Source organism: Panthera tigris, chromosome D2 (genome assembly GCF_018350195.1).
Source record: "Panthera tigris isolate Pti1 chromosome D2, P.tigris_Pti1_mat1.1, whole genome shotgun sequence".
NCBI classification, from domain to species: Eukaryota; Metazoa; Chordata; class Mammalia; order Carnivora; family Felidae; genus Panthera; species Panthera tigris.
The window spans coordinates 62,499,355-62,515,534 of record NC_056670.1 but is presented as its reverse complement, the minus strand read 5'-3'; the positions used below and the strand labels follow the sequence as shown (position 1 = coordinate 62,515,534).

General features: G+C 40.0%; 1 protein-coding gene across 6 annotated transcripts in view; it reads right to left on the bottom strand.

Annotated features, from left to right (window-relative positions):
• SORCS3 (sortilin related VPS10 domain containing receptor 3) overlaps positions 1–16,180 on the bottom strand; it is a 589,476-nt gene that overhangs the window by 63,372 nt on the left and 509,924 nt on the right. For all 6 annotated transcript variants that reach the window (XM_042960443.1, XM_042960447.1, XM_042960446.1 and 3 more), the window contains one exon: positions 11,463–11,570. In XM_042960443.1, coding sequence (XP_042816377.1) covers positions 11,463–11,570 — 108 coding nt within the window. The remainder of the gene's footprint in view (positions 1–11,462; positions 11,571–16,180) is intronic.

Below are 16,180 nucleotides of genomic sequence, written 5' to 3'. Positions count from 1 at the left end.
TGAAATAAACCTCATACAAAACTGTTCTTTCTTCTGTAGGGTGTGGAAGAGGCTTTAGAACATAAACTTCCTATCAGAAGAGCCTTTGACTACCTTGTGTATGTCTTAGACCAGCTCCTGGAACTCTTAGAACAGTGCCTATCTTGTAGTGAGCATGCAATGCATCCTGTTGAATAAAGATCTGGTAAGTTCTTGTAATAGAGGCTCGATACATGTGGTTCCCTGAGTCCTTTTCTAAATATCTAGTTCTCTGTGGAAGGCCGAGGCTCCGCAAGCCTTCTCCTGCTTCCTGCCCCATAAGCTTTCCTCTCTACTTCCATTGAGTAAGCTCCTGAGGACCTATTTCAAATCAAAGCGGAAAGAGCAGTGTTCTGAGAAGGCCAGCCATCAGCAGCCCGCAGTTGTTGGTCTCCAGAAATTTAGGCCACATCCTTGGCTACTGGTGTGTGTCCATGCCACCTGATTGTTTTCCCATTAGGGTGTAGATGGGCTTAGCACTAAAGGAGGTCAGCAGCTGCCTCAGAATTACACTGAGTGAAAGTGAGACAGGAACTAGACCTTAATAGAAATAGGCAGGGGATCAGCAGCAAGGGATCCTGCACACAGAGCCTGTATTAGCTGCATGATGCTCCGATCTGTGAGATGGCAGACAGAGGCAGGGATTAGCAGGCTTGAAAGTAAGTCCTGGAAGAGGCAGAGGGTGGAGGGGAAATTGAGAAAGAAACTGAAGGTTTAGCATTGGAACCGACAAGGCAAAGGGAAGAGAGCTGATTTTTTACAAGTATTTAAAGACTCTTTCTGTGTCCAAACAACATTGATTCCTTTCTCAAATCTTAGTTTTGACATTTTAAAGTTTTAAAATTTGAAATTTTGAGTTTAAAATTTGGAATTTTAAAGTCTGTATCAGTCGGTTAGAAACCAGTCATCTGTGGACCTGTGAAAGATGAGTCAGGAGTTGGTGGATGAAGGGGGACCTAAGAGATGCAAACAAGGAGATGATGGATGCTCAAGAGAAGAGGAACTACATGGGAATAGAAAGAGCTGGAAGAAAGGAGAAGGAGTGCCACCTGGTTTTCCCATGGCATTGTATTTCTCAGCCTCCAACTTTGTGCCAAATTCTGAACCAAGAGATAGAAAGAATCCTAAAGAGAATAAAATTCAACCCCTACCCTTAAATATTTGCCAGTCAGTCCAATGGTATCATTCAATCCCTATGTATCTGATGAGTACCAATCGTGCACAAGCCTCCATGTCCACGGCTCTGGGAGATGATGAATAAGACAGTTGTAAACTCTATGACTCTGATGGACTAAAAAATCCCTCACACTCCCACCACCAAGATGACCAATACGTAAAACAATTAGAAAACCGCGCAAAAGTAAAGATGATGATAACAATACGCCATGACCCAGCAATTCCACTTGTAGGTCTGTAGCTCTGAGACTTCTATCTAGGCACTTGGAGGCATGCACAGAGATAGAAGAATACGTTTGAAATAGTGTAAAAAACTGTTTGAAATAAGCTAAATGTCCACTGATAGGAGAATGGAGACATAAGCAGCACATATTCATATCATGACAGAATGCCATACAACATTAAAAGTGTCTGGACCAGATGGATATGCCCCAAGATAGATAATATTGAGTGACAGACTCATGTAGGAGAATGATAGCATTTAGATAAATTATGCACCTTAAAAACAAATAAAGCAATACTACATATATGTTTGTGGATAATTAAATATGTACTAAATGTGTCAACACGCACTTCAAGGATATATATCAAATTAATGGCGGTCACTGATCTGTGGAGGGAATAAAAAAACAGGGTCTGAAAATGGGCAATAATGAGAAACAAACTCTACTGGGATGCCCTGTACATTGAGTAAAACAAATCTGAAGCCAGAGTCATAGTGTGTTAACATAATATTAATTCCAAGGGGTTGGTACATAGGTGCTTATGAGATTATTCTCTGTATTACTGCACTTTTGAAACTTTCAAGGAGAACTTCAAGAAACAACACAGGTATGAAATTGTGGATGTAGAATCTATATTGGAAATCACAAATGGAAACTGTTACAGGAGCCAGAAGGGCAGCCTGAATGGACCATGAGTGAGCTGAAGAATTGGAGCAGACACATGTACATCAGGAGATAGGTGGGGCAGGAAATAGCATGTCCAGTCCAAAGGGCAGCTGTCATACAGCTCTAGAAAACTTCTGGACTATGAGCATTCAGGTTCAATGCTGCCAGATGTTTCCAACTTTGCAAATTTTGACTCCATTAAGAATAGTGCAGATCACACTAAATACACCTGTGTGCCAAACCCTGCACCTTAAGAAAGGAAATTCAATGAAAGGGAACGAGTAAGAGCTGAAGGAGCTGAGGAGGGCTTCCTGAAAGAGATAAGCTGCCTATGTGGGTAGAATAAGAAATGAGGAAACTTCTAAGTCATTCCAAGTGATTTGCCTATTCAATATTTCATAAAGGAGTGCAATAGAGATAGAGTTTGTGGGAAGGGGAGGTTTGTAGAAACTGTGTCAAAGATTCACACTAGGTTTGTAACAAGCCACAGTAAATTAAGCTCCATGTGCCCTGTCCTTCAGAGTCAACAAACTACAACCTGTGGGATAAATCTGGCCTGCTATCTATTCTGGAAGGTCTACAAGCTAACAACAGTTTTTAAATGTTAGGGGAAGAAAAGCAAATGAATAATGGTATTTTATGACATGTAACAATTGCATGAAATTCAAATTTCAGTGCCTATGAGTGAAGGTTTATTGGAATACACTGAGGCCCATTCATTTGCATATTGTGAATGGCTCTGGCTGCTTTCACACTAGATTGGGGATCAAGTAGCATCGAAGACCCTGTGGCCAGCAAAGTCTAAAATCATTAGGGAAAATCTTTGTGGACCCCTATCTGGTTGGCCAAAGTTCTTCCCTGCAAGTGGCTCACATCTTGTTCATTAGACTAGAGAGATTACAAACATCTCTAACGTTCCTCTGTGGAGCTTATTTCCACTTAATTCTCACATCCATGTCAGGAAACCCAAACTCAGAGGGAGAGCAGATAAGGCTTCCAAGGTCACATGGATGCTAAGTGGAAACCTGAGCCCTGTCCCTGGAGTGTGGAGTTCTAAAACCCATGCTCTTGGCCATCACCCCATCACACACAGTCGTTTTTTGGTCAAAATAAATCTTTTCCTTCCAGGCTATTGCCAGCCTCCCGTACATCCCAGTATCACCCAAAATCCCCTACAATCGGCACACATTCTGCTTCTGTGTTCCTTGGCACAGAGGAGTGTGCTTCTGAAATGATGGACGTCTGTTGACAACGTGAAGATTGTGAGCCCGGCAGCCAGCCTTAGAGGCAGTGACTTCAGAGTTCCACTGGATTTACCGATTACTCAAATGACTTACTTTGGGCAAAGTAAAATCGGGTTCTTCCAGCAAATAGCAGAGAACTGAAAAACAGATCAATGGAAGCAGCACTGGTTCATTTCCAACAACTTTATCAGATGCAGTTACCAGAGGCTAAACAATGCATTTATGCTCAGGGTTGGGTCTCTGCGTGGCACTAAGGCTATATTTAAGGGCATTGTTCCCTGCTAAGCATGTGGTCACAGTCTCGTGAGTGGAAAGAAGGTCTTCATTTTTTTTAACCTCTGCAGTTTTGGGGTTTGTATAATTTTCTAGGTAAAATGTTCTCTCTCCCCCTTCACTATGGCTATTAGTTTTGCTAGTGGAACAATGGATCTGAGATTTATGCCAATTAGAATTGGATTTATACGAGGAGTCAGCGAGGCAATTGGCCCTAGACAATTTGCTGCAAGTATCTCCACCTCTCACTGTCCCCTCTGCAGGACAGGCATGGTCTACTGCTCCACGTTTGCTCATAATGCTCCCTGTCTCCTTCTTGTCTGCAGAGTCACAAAACCTTTTCCAGCTATTCTATCTTCAATCTCTTCTTTGATGTCTCATAGCAACTACAATTTGCCCCATACCTTCCAATGTAATCCTTCTCCAGTTCTAGCACATGTTCGCCATATCTTTTCAAACAGGTTGTGTTTGAATGGGTCTTCTGTGACTTGGTGTCTGGAGGACAGTGGCCATCCATCAATACTTAGTGACTAGCTAGCATCCTGTCACTCTTGTTCCCACACACCACGGTCCTTTATTGAACGAACCTTGGAGAATTCTACTACCTTTCCTCAAATTTCAGCTCTTAGCCTGACATTTGAAATTCACAGTCCTTGCTCTCAATTTGCCTCCTACTGAACTTGTGAGGTGAGCAGTGAATTTCTCTGAGCCTCAGTGTCCTCATCTGCTGAGTGATGACAATCTGATCTACACAGCAGGGTTGTTGGGAGAAATCTATAAAATCCAATTTGAGAAAGTGCTCAGGTACCTGACAAAAAAGAAGGTGTTGAACAGACACAGACGGGTAAGAAGGTACTTCTTACGCCTGGCAAGAAGCATCCACTTTCTTCCAGGGAAGCAGGACTTTCCTTTTGGTTTATTTTTTTCCCCCTGAGAGACTATCAGGTTCTCCCTTGCTCTTGTTAAAGATCAGCTAAATCACAGCCAATGGGCTCAAATATTTTATATCAAGAAAGAATTACAAATGTAGCTTTGAGAATGTAGGAAAGCAGTGTTTCTCCATTTGACTCAACATCTGAGTCAAGCAAAAAAGAGTTCTCCTTAACATGCTAATCTGGGGGCAAATACTACACCAAAGAGGCCTGAGTACTTCAGCAGCTGCAAGCAACTCATCCCATCAGGTAGAGAGCCACTGTCTGAGATGGCAATAGGCCCTCTGCTTGTCAATCATCCAGTCCTGTTCTCAGCCTTAAGTAATAAGAATGGTCACATTTCACAATGAATTAGGCTAGACTAGATGGTTCCTGTCAAGGTTACCAGGGAGATGCCGAAATAATAACATTTGAAAAGACGGTGGGAAAAAAGAGCAATGAAAGTAAGTAAACCCCATGCCTGCAAGCTGGGGACTGTCTCTCCCACACGAATTCCCTGTAGAGCTCATGTTCGAAGGTACCATGCTCCCCAAGCACTGGCCTTCAGGAGAAGTGGAAGCCGGGCAGACTCTTGTGAATGGTTGAGGAAATTCGGAATCACCCCCTTTTGGTTCTCGTTCTCCAGCTGCCTCTTGGTGGCCACACATCAGTCCATCCCTTGTGTCATCATACTCCATACACACCTCTGCACGCAGAATGCTGACTCAACTCCCAGACCCTCATTACTTGCAACTAGTGGATTCTGATCGTAGCACTTCAGAGTCCAGATAAGTCACTACAATCACAATAGTGGTGAGATTATTGGGGACCATAAAATGCATTTGTTAATTCATTCATTTATTCATTTAATCACTGACGTATACACCATCATATCCTAAAAACTGGTAAACATATAGCACTCAAAGAACAACATATACAAAGATCCTCCCTCACAGAACTTAAAGTCATATGTGTGTGTTTACACACACACACACACACACACACACACACACACACACACGTGTCTGTGGATCAAGGGCAGATGAAGGTGGAGGAGGAAGCTACTGAAAAACAATGCCATTTTCATTAATATTTATTGTCCAAAGCATGGTGAAGGAAAACTACATAGGGCTAAGACAGCATGTGGCATGAGGGTCCTCAATGTGATCTGGTGGGCTAAAGAAAGTGTGCCAGAAGAGCTGATACTTAAGCTGAGACCTGAAAGACATCCAGAAGTTTGGTTGTTCAAGTTCAGAAGGCAAGAACATTCCAGACAGATATACAAAAACCCAGGGGCAGGAAGGCACCAATGGATCAGAGAAAAGTGGTCAGTGTTGGGGACAGAAATGAGATCCCAGACATGTGATCAAGTATAGATATTTATAGACTATTCAATGACTTAATCCTAAAGGCAATAGAAAGACTTCCACGGGCTTCGAGAAGAGGAATGGCATTACCATATTTTCAAATTCAAGAACATCACTCTGGATACAGGTCAAATTCTTACACATAATTAAAGACCCTTCAAAATATCAATCCCTTGAGACCCAGCCATGTGCTCTTTTGTGGCACTTTGCTTTGTTTGGTTCTTTGTCTTGAAATCAGTCATTGTTTCAACAAATAATTACTGACTTTCTACAATGTGGCAATTCCTCTTTCAGGAGGAGTACTGAGGTTACAGTACTCAATAAAACTGAAAAAATCGGTGCTTTCTTTGAGCTTATATTCCATTACCTATTAATTGGTTCTCCACTGGTGAACTGCTATGAAATTTCAAGACCAACTCAATCATCACTTTTTTTTTGTATGTGTGAAGTTTTCACTTCCTTTTACTCATATCCTGGTTATACAACCAGGGTTCTTTGGTGATTGGTATATCTCCTTCCCCAAACACATTGGTGTGAGTGTTCTTTGAAGGTAAAAAGAATTGTATTTACCTCTTTAATACCCTCTAAGAGAGTCTGAAACATATTAGAAGCTCATTACACAATTTTCAATTATAAACTGTGTATTATTCAGAGCTCTCCAGAGAAACAGAACCAATAAGTTATACATATACAGTTGACCCTTACCCTTGAATAATGCAGGGGGGGTTAGGGGCATCAAGCCTCTGCAGAGTTAAAAATCTGTGTATTACTTTTGGATCCCCCCAAAAACTTAATTTTTAATAGCCAAATGTTGACTGGAAGTCTTACTGATAACATAGTCACTTAGTACATATTGTGTATGTTATATGTATCACATAATGTATTCTTACAATAAAGTCAGCTAGAGAAAAGAAAATCACAAGGAAGAGAAAAAAATACATTTATAGTACTGTACTGTATTCATTGAAAAAAAAAATCCACATATATGTAGACCAGTGCAGTTCAAACCTATTGTTCAAGGGTCAGCTGTATATGTGTGTATATACATACATACAGAGAGAGACAGAGAGAGAGACAGAGAGAGAGAGACAGAGAGAGAGAGAGAGATTTACTTACTATAAGGAATTGGCTTACACAATTATGGAGGTTGACAAGTCCCAAGATCTGTAGGGTGAGTCAGCAAGCTGGAAACCCAAGAGAGCTGATAGAGTAGTTCAGGCTCGAAACCCAAGTGGATTTTTTAGTTGAAGTTCAAGGACAGAAAAAGCCATGTCCCTCAGTTCAAAGGCAGCCAGCCACTCAAGAGGAATTCTCTCTTGCTCAGGGAAAGCTCCGCCTTTTTGTTCCATTCAGACTTTTAACTGACCAGATAAGCCCCACAAACATTAGGGAGGGCAGTCTGCTTTATGATTGAAATATTAATCTTACCCAAACACATCCTCACAGAAATATGTGCGACCAAATATCTAGGCACCCAGAGGCCCCAGTCAAGCTGACACAAAATTAACCACTGTATCCTTATAAATATTTACATCCTCTAAATGAAGGTAGCAAGATAAAGCGATACAACCTCAGTGAGAATGAGCTAGCCTTTCTTTCTCCCTGACCAAAGCTGAGCTACAGAGTTAGGGTTAATCACGAGGAGAAAAATACAGAATTCAAACAGCCTACATCATTAGTAAGTTTTTGGTTAAATGACAAGAGGAAGCACGTTTATCCCCAAATGGACTCCCTGCCCTCACAGTGCTTAGGGAGTATATCAATTTTTTTGAGCTCCTGCTTCCCTCCATGTCCTTGTCATTCCATGAGGGGAAAGCACTGGTTAGCCAATTGGGCCACCTGGGTTTAAAGTCCTTTTCAAATCTGAGGGAGAGACAAAAATTGCCTCTTGGCAATCCTTCCAGGGCTCACACTTGTGGCTGTCTGAAGAACCCTGACAAAACCTCGATTATTTTCATACTAGAGAAACTCTGAATTTGATGAAAAGTTAAAAACAGGAAGCCTGAATTGTTCATACTTGGTTGGACAACTGCTTCCAAACGCATCTTAATTTCATGAAAATACCTGTCTGTCCCAAATCCCATGTAAGGCAATGATGCCCTCCCCTAGTTCCTGCTACTTACTAGCATTTAAAGTATCTTGATAAAGAAGGTAGAAGGGGCAGAAGCTGTGACCGCTCTTGCGGAGTCTTGGTGGGGAGGAAAGAAAAATAGGAGTGCTATCTCGTCTTTTCGGTAAATGGTTTGGCCCTGAGGTCAATCTCCTTCGTATCCATGTGATGAGCTAAACTCTATCTGAAGCTGAGAAAAAAATTATTACCATGTAAGATTAGATGAACACAGAATTTAAAATGTAGCCTTAAACTTGCTGGGGAATGCCAGGTCATGTAGAGACTGGTGTATATATGATATTGTTCAAAGCAATGCCCACGATAAGCATGCAATGCATTCAAAGAGGGCTCATACAAGAAAATGCAGGATCAATCACATTATGGGATGAGAGGAAAACAAAATAAAAGGGGGACTGGTATCTATCTTTGGTACAAAAGCAGGAAACACCTGACTTTAGGACCATGTATACCTTCACTGCCCAAGTTCTAGGACTATGTCAGGTTTGACTATGAAATGCAGCCATATCTGGCTTGATAAATTCAAGCAGAATCTACAACCTTCTTGAATGCACACTTGCCTTATGGAATTTAGAATTCAATACTTTAAATCCTTGATGGATATGTAAAGTCCTAGAAAAGAGGAAGGTTTTCTTTCTATAGCTAGTGATTAAGTGAAGGATAGGAAATAATTTGGAAAAGTTAGTTCATGTCAAAGATCTTCATGAAAAAAGATCATGGTATTCCCAGTATCCCATATGCTTCCCAGAATTCACAAGAAAACATTTTAATCTCTTGGCAGAGTATTCTGGGTAAAATGACAGAGTCATTTGTATGTCACATTTATTTAATGTACAATCAGGTAAACTTTATGAAGACAGGAATTTCTCTGATTTGTTCATCTAGAACAGTATCTACCACATAGGCACCAACGATGTTTTTAACTTCTATTACTATTATTTTTTTTTTTGCAGTATGACTATAAAGGTCATACCAGGTCCCTAGATCCTTAGATTTCTACTTGTATCTGTTACCTATCTCTCTCTCTATACATACATGTATAGGTAAATGTGTATGTGTATGCATCTGTATTTATATACACTTGTATATATATATTTATGATAGATGTATATCTATAGATTTACTAAATCATTTGTATTTTAGAAATACAACTTATATTATGATGCTTCCTTTGAACATCCAGAACTTACACTTCCACCATACATTATTGCTGCATATGCAACAAATGGTGAAGCTTTAGACTCTAAGCATCAATAATATACTGTATCTTAAATACTGTGTATGCTTGTACAGCTACACTTGAATACATAATTGTTAACTTTTAATAAAGTGATTTCTCAGCTTAGCAACAGAGTCTGTTTGTTTAGAAACTTTCATTAGAAATTTGGACAGTGAGACAGTTCTGTTTAGGGTGTATTTTAAGAAAATGGGAAGAAATTCCTGGACAAAACTCAGATTACAACCTTACATCCTGAGCAACAAACTCTGCTCATCTTTTATGACAGAACTGTCCAGAGAAGTCTTACCATAACACAGGTTCTCATCTACAGACATCAGTTAGTAACATAATATACCCCATGGAGAATCAGAGCAGCTGTCTATAGGGTTTGACATCGTATCTTTCAGTTTTCAACCACAGAGCTCCAGGATCCAACCCAGGACCTAAGACAATAGCAGAAGCTCAAAAATGAGCATTGAGTCTTTAAAAGACACAGTTCACCGCCCTTGGAGTTAAGAGATAATATTTTCCTGGCAATTTGGGAAATTCGGAGAGAATTAAAGAGAATTTAAAATCACTCTTTGTTGCACTTGTCCCAAACATTTTAAAGGTATTCTTGTGGAACCATTCAGATTTTCTATTATAAACCTTCCCCCCACGCCCCCCACCCCACCCCAGTAATGAGGATACTGGAAATCCTGGACTGTTTTCTGTATACAAGTCCTGTAGACATGACACCCTTACAGGGCTTCTGCTAAATTTACTAAAAAGGCAAAGAGTTTTAGGATTTCAACATTTTTAAAAGAAGCAGGAGTGATTCAGTCTTAAAATGAAGAAATGAAGATATAGCGTGGTTAGCTACCAGACAGGTAATCCACAGCCACAGTATTCTACAGAATTCTAACTCGGGTGCCCTAAACGTGGGATCAGATTTTGTCCATTTATTATATTTGTTTGTTTTCCCCCACTTGTGCACCATTTCTTCTGTCATTTTTTGTCAGTTTTTTTTCTGTCACTCTGAAAGACCAGTGTGTGTGTGTGCGTGCTGGTCAACACTTTGCGTGTGAGAATGGCAGTAGAGGGGTGGAACACGGCAGAGGAGTCAAGTTGGTGGCCAGTTTATGACCTCTGATCACAACTGCATAGCTGTAGTTAAGACCGATTTTTTAAACGATACCCTGGGAAAAAGATAAGACACAGAACTAGCCATTTGCTCCTGTATCTAACTTCCCTTCAAAGCTGGTTAAGGAATACTGGAAGAGACTGATTAAAACCATAAAGACATTTGTAACGCAAAGTTTCAAAGAACAGCAGTGTTCCCTAGAGGAGGAAGACCAGACTCTTCTCCCAAACCAGCAGAGAAGCATTCTGGGAGCCCTTCTGTGCCAACTCCACCACATGGCAGATTCCCCCTAATCTTACCCAGAAGACTCCCTCAATTCCATTCAGTGATAATTAAGGCATAGAGTGTTCTAGTCACTTGAAAGTGAAGGAGGCGAGGGTGGTATTGGCTGGTAGAAGGTTACCATAACTATCTTCCCATATCCCTCACGTACACACATGCACACAAACGCACATAGGTGATCAATTTTTTAGGAATTAAAATTATATAGAGTTTTAAAAACTCGTAGCAACTTACTATTTTCTTTAACATTCAGAAAATATTTCAGGAATTGTTAAAGCCTTAAGATGATCTATTCTCAATGTAAAGGGATATACAAAACATTCACAGCAAATTAACTCGAAGTAGAACAACAACTCCGTGGTGTGTGTGTGTGTGTGTGTGTGTGTGTGTGTGTGTGTGCGCGCGCGCGTGTGCATGTGTGCACGCGTGCCACAGGCTCCAGGAGTACTTAAAATATTCTCTTATTTCAGTATGTTGGCTATTTTGTTTGCTCTGTCCCTGTGCCTCGCCCCCTACTGGACAGTTTTGGAAAGAAAACATGTCTAAAGACAAGTTTTCCATTTGCTTGGATTTTGGACACACGGAAATTTACAATATCTTAAATTCTGTTAGAAATCTTAACTGCTCAATTAGAAGTCTAGCTTCTCAGACACTGTCAGTAGCCTTCCCAATCAGTGAGTATAAGGTTGCATATTTCCATTTTACAGATGAGGAAACTATGGACCAGATTGAAATGCTTTGGTGTTGGATTCCCTGGGAAAACCCGCGGCCTCAGTGGAAACAGAACCCAGTTCTTGGACTCCTTTCGGCCACAGCAAAACAAGTACTCACGTCATGATTTGGGTCTCCACTCCCGCCTCCACCAGAGCCCCGTCAACAAAGAGAGGAACCGAAGTGAAACCATACTTGTCCCAGGAGTGGCCCTCGTCAAAACTCACCCTGGGTTGGAAACAAGTACATGGAAGAGACAGCTGAAAATAAAACCATACTCTTTTGCAACAATTTTTCAGGTTATTAAATTCTCCTCTGTATCTCACTTTCTGGCAGTTTGAATTATCAATAGGCATTAATCTTCAGCATCTCCCTATATTATTATGAGATTTGATCAAAACTGTAATTCCTGTCCCAGGCAGAGATAGCACCAGACTGCAGAAATATTTCAACATATTAGAATCAACACACACACACACACACACACCGACACCACCAACCAACCCAAGCAGGAGGACTTAGTGGATGGAGTGTAACGTTTCAAGTACTCAGAATAGAACTGAGGTTCAATTTACAGCACAATCAATTCAGTCCCTGGAGTTTCTGACACAGATAAATTGAGTAGTGTGGGGTGTAGCCTATGGGAGGGGAGGTGTGTGTCTTTCAGATCAAACCTTAAGAAAAGCAATTTCCTATTTGTTCAGAATGAACGTTAGGATCATTTTCCCTCCCCAGTGCCACTTTAAGGAGCTGTTAGAGATGAGTGCTGAGTGTCAAAGACATTCTAGACAATACTATCCCATCTTTTGTCCAGTGCTAAGAGAAAGGTCTGGCCCTTTGTGGGCACAGCACCTGAAACTCTTTAAAGAGAAGGTTACTAGTGGAGGAGACTGGGGCGATTCTGAGTGCTTGCTTCTTTTCCTTTCTTGATATTGTCAAGTACCTGACCCTCCTTCTTCCCCAAAGCAGCTTTATTTGCTTTATTCCCTGTGCTCCCTCCTCCTGGCCATATTGATTCTTAATTCCTCCCTGACTCCATAACTCAGGATTCTCTGAGTTCAACTATAGGAACTCTGTAGGCTTTTCCTCTCATAGTGCTGAGTGATAACTTCTTAATGGATCTTAAATCCACCAGTTCAAAACGATAATCTTCAGAGTTCAGGGATCATGTATGTCTTGTTAATTGAATGCTCTCCTAACACCACCCACACATCTTTATTATAAGATTTCTTACATGATATTTCATATACATTTAGATAAATACGTGTCTGATTTTTCCACTGAACTGTGAGCTTTTTGAGGTCAAAGTCCATATTATTCATTTTTGCATTCCTAGCACCTAGCAGAAAAACAGGCACCTAGTCGGCACTATATAAATGTTAAATGAATAAATTAATGAAAGAAATAAGGAATGATTAATGGCACTCTTCCAATCCATCCACTTTTTTCAAGCATGATTTATCTTGGCATTCATGTACTGGCTGCAGGAATCTCTCCATTACTGGTCAACCTACTCAGCCTGTTCTCTACATATCTACTTCTCTGTCTCTCTCAGACTCTCTGTCTCTGTCTCTTTCTCTTTGTCTTGTCCTTTCTTAACCAATTTCTGAATTTATGATACACCTAAGTCTATATTCACACAAAAAACGAAAAGTAGACAGTCCAAACTTAAGTTTTTATGAGTTCACAAATTGTGTCTGTCTTGACTTTTCTAAAATATTGAGTTATTTTTGACATGTAAAAATTATATACATTTAAAGTGTGCCATGTGATATTTTGATATATGTATATATTATGAAAAAATTACCACAACCAGGCTGGTTTCCAGGGGTAGTGGTGAGGAGGCAGGAGGGAGAAATGAGATGTTGCTCAATGGGTTCAAAGTCTCAGTTATGCAAGATAAATGAGTTCTGGCAATCTAACATGTAACATGATGATGATAGTTAACAATACTGCCTTGGGGCACCTGGGTGGCTCAGTCATTTAAGTGTCTGACTTCTGCTCAGGTCATGATCTCATGGTTATGATTCGTGAGTTTGAGCCCCATGTCAGGCTCTGTGCTGATGGCTCAGAGCCTGGAGCCTGCTTCAGATTCTGTCTCCCTCTCTCTCTCTGCCCCTCCCCCACTCACACTCCGTCTCCCAAAAATAAATAAATGTTAAAAAAAAATCCCAAAAAACAAAAAAACAATACCTCCTTAACTTTTAAGAATTTGGCCATTTCAGACTTTTTTTTTTTTTAAATAGGCTGAAAGCTACATAGTCATCCAAGCTGACCTAGAGAAAGTTGGGTAGATATGGACTGCTTTTCTTAAAAATGAGTTTCTTATTTCAAAGGCGAAGATGAAAGCACAATTGGGAATGAACTTCATACCTTTCTTGCCATTGACCTGCTCAGTTCCTAAAATAATCATAGTTGTTTTCGAGTATGTCCTGGCCACTAACTAGTTAACTAGGCGATAGCTCTAGAAGATAAGTAAGCATTTCTTTAGCTATTTGTTTGGGTGACTTTGGATAAACTGGGTTTTATACTGATAGGAAGAAGCCAAAGTGAGATGAAGTCCTCTGTCCTATCTCGTTCTCTGAACTTCCTTACCAGTGAAGATCACTTATTAACACTAGCAGAGAAAATAATGGTGGGTGCTACCAATGTCCCAGGGAAGGAGGAGCCTTCCTACCACTGCCATTGATAACAAGGCAGAAGATAGTCATTATTACTTTGTACAGTGGATGAGACACCACAGAGTAGACCGGAGGGACCATCATAGCCTTCTAGCTCTGAGATGGAAGTTCCAAGGAAAAGCCAAGCCCAAGATGAAAAGAAAAACTGGAAAATAAAAGGCCTGTTGTATGAACTGAGTTCATGTGGAAGGAGTAGAAGCATGGATTAGATGGAAGAATGAGATCAGAAGAAAGACTAAGAAATGCCAAAATCCACGTGGGAAAGCTAGCATATACAATAACCAAAATCCAAAGAATCCATTACAAACCATGCTTATAAACATAAGCAAGGAGACATCCCTATAGAATCAGGGTGAGGAATGGATCCCGTGATTCTCATTTATGGTCAGCCTACCACTTGGAAGGTCACGACTGTGCCATACTGGTGACTTTATGAGATCAGGAACTTCTAACACTTGAATATTGTGAACTGAGGTAATTATTAAAAACAAAACAAAACAAAACTCCTGAACAAACTCCAAAAAATATGACATTAGAAAATTTAATCTCTTGGGTATCAGAAATTTGGGTCTGGATGGCCTGCCATTTATGTGAGCTATTCTTTTTTGATTACAGGGAGGTTTTTTAATGTTTTGAAGTAACTATAGTGAATGGTATCCCCAAGGGATGCACCTTCTGTTCCCTACTCAGTTCAATAACTCATTAATGGCCCAGACAAAGGAATTGGGAATTCTTTATTAGATCCACAGGTGAAATTGAAAATTGTTAGGGTCTCCAATACTTAGACAGGTGTAAAGTTCCAACTGACCTCTAAATAATGGCAAGACAAGAATACAAAATCAAAATAAAATACACTTCCTTTATAAATATATATGATGCTTAACTGTATCTGGTCTGGCAGTGGCCTCTGTTTAAAGGATCTAGGGGTGAACAAGAAAGGGAAGGCCCTAGTGTAAGTGGAACTTACATTCTAATTTGAGGACACAAACAATATTCAGACAAATGGATTAAAAATATGAGTTATAAAAAATATGAGTTACAAATAGGTGTCATGAAGACAATTAAAACAAAGTGATGTGATAGAGAATGACCACAATAGCTACTTTGTATTGAAAGTTTAAGAAAGTCCTCTTTGAAGAGGTTATATTTCAACTGAGGTCTGAATAATAATAAGGAACAAGCTGATTAGACCCAGGTAAGAGCCATTCCAGAGGTAAGACCTAGTGTGAAAGGAAGTTGCTTTCACAAGGGAGAACAGAAAGATTGCCAATGGCTGTAGATCAGTGGGAAAGTAGATTATAGAAGGAAAACAGAGTCAGAAAACAAGACCAGACAGACTATGAAGGACCTTGTTTCCATCTGCAAGGAGAGAGATATAATTTGCTTTAAATTTAAAACATAATTTTCATTTCTTTATAGTGAATGGATTGTCAGGACTCAAAGTGGATGCAAGGAGATGAGCTGAGGGAAAGTGTAACAATTGGAAGATACCAAGTAAGAACAGGGGCCCGGACAAAGGTTATAGTAGTGGAGAAAGAGATGGAAAAGATACTTTTAGAGGTGGAGTCAATATAATGTATACAGGTTGCTTGAGCAAAGGAAATAAATCATGAACAACAGATTTTTAGGGTTAAGCTGTTGAGATGGGGAAAAGGGATGAAAAGGAGACGCAAAGCTTTTTTTGTTTGTTTTTATTTGGTCCACATCAAGGTTTAGGTGCTTTTTGAACTTCTAGGTTGAGACATTGTCAAGGAGACTTTTGGATGGATGGATCTAAACTTCTGGGGAGTAATCAATGTTGGGAATGTAGATTTGGAAGTCACTTATAAGGTAGGACCAACTTAAAACAGAATGCTTAATTAGAGAAAACAAAAAAAAAAAAAGGCTCCACAGTCAGAGAAAGGAAAAGAAGAACTAATGGTAAGCTCAAGCTGAAAACAACTGGGGTCATTGTCAATCATACTTTCTAGAAATGATGCTATTATAAGAGGTAATCAAGCCGTGGTGAGTCTATGTGAGTCTACTATGTGTTCACAGATAGCTAACATGCATAATAGAAAAAACTATCCTTCTATTAAATCCTAAATACTGTGTTTAGTTACAATCATTGTAGAGAAACTGACATTCAATGTGATTAAAGGTAAAAAAAAAACCAGG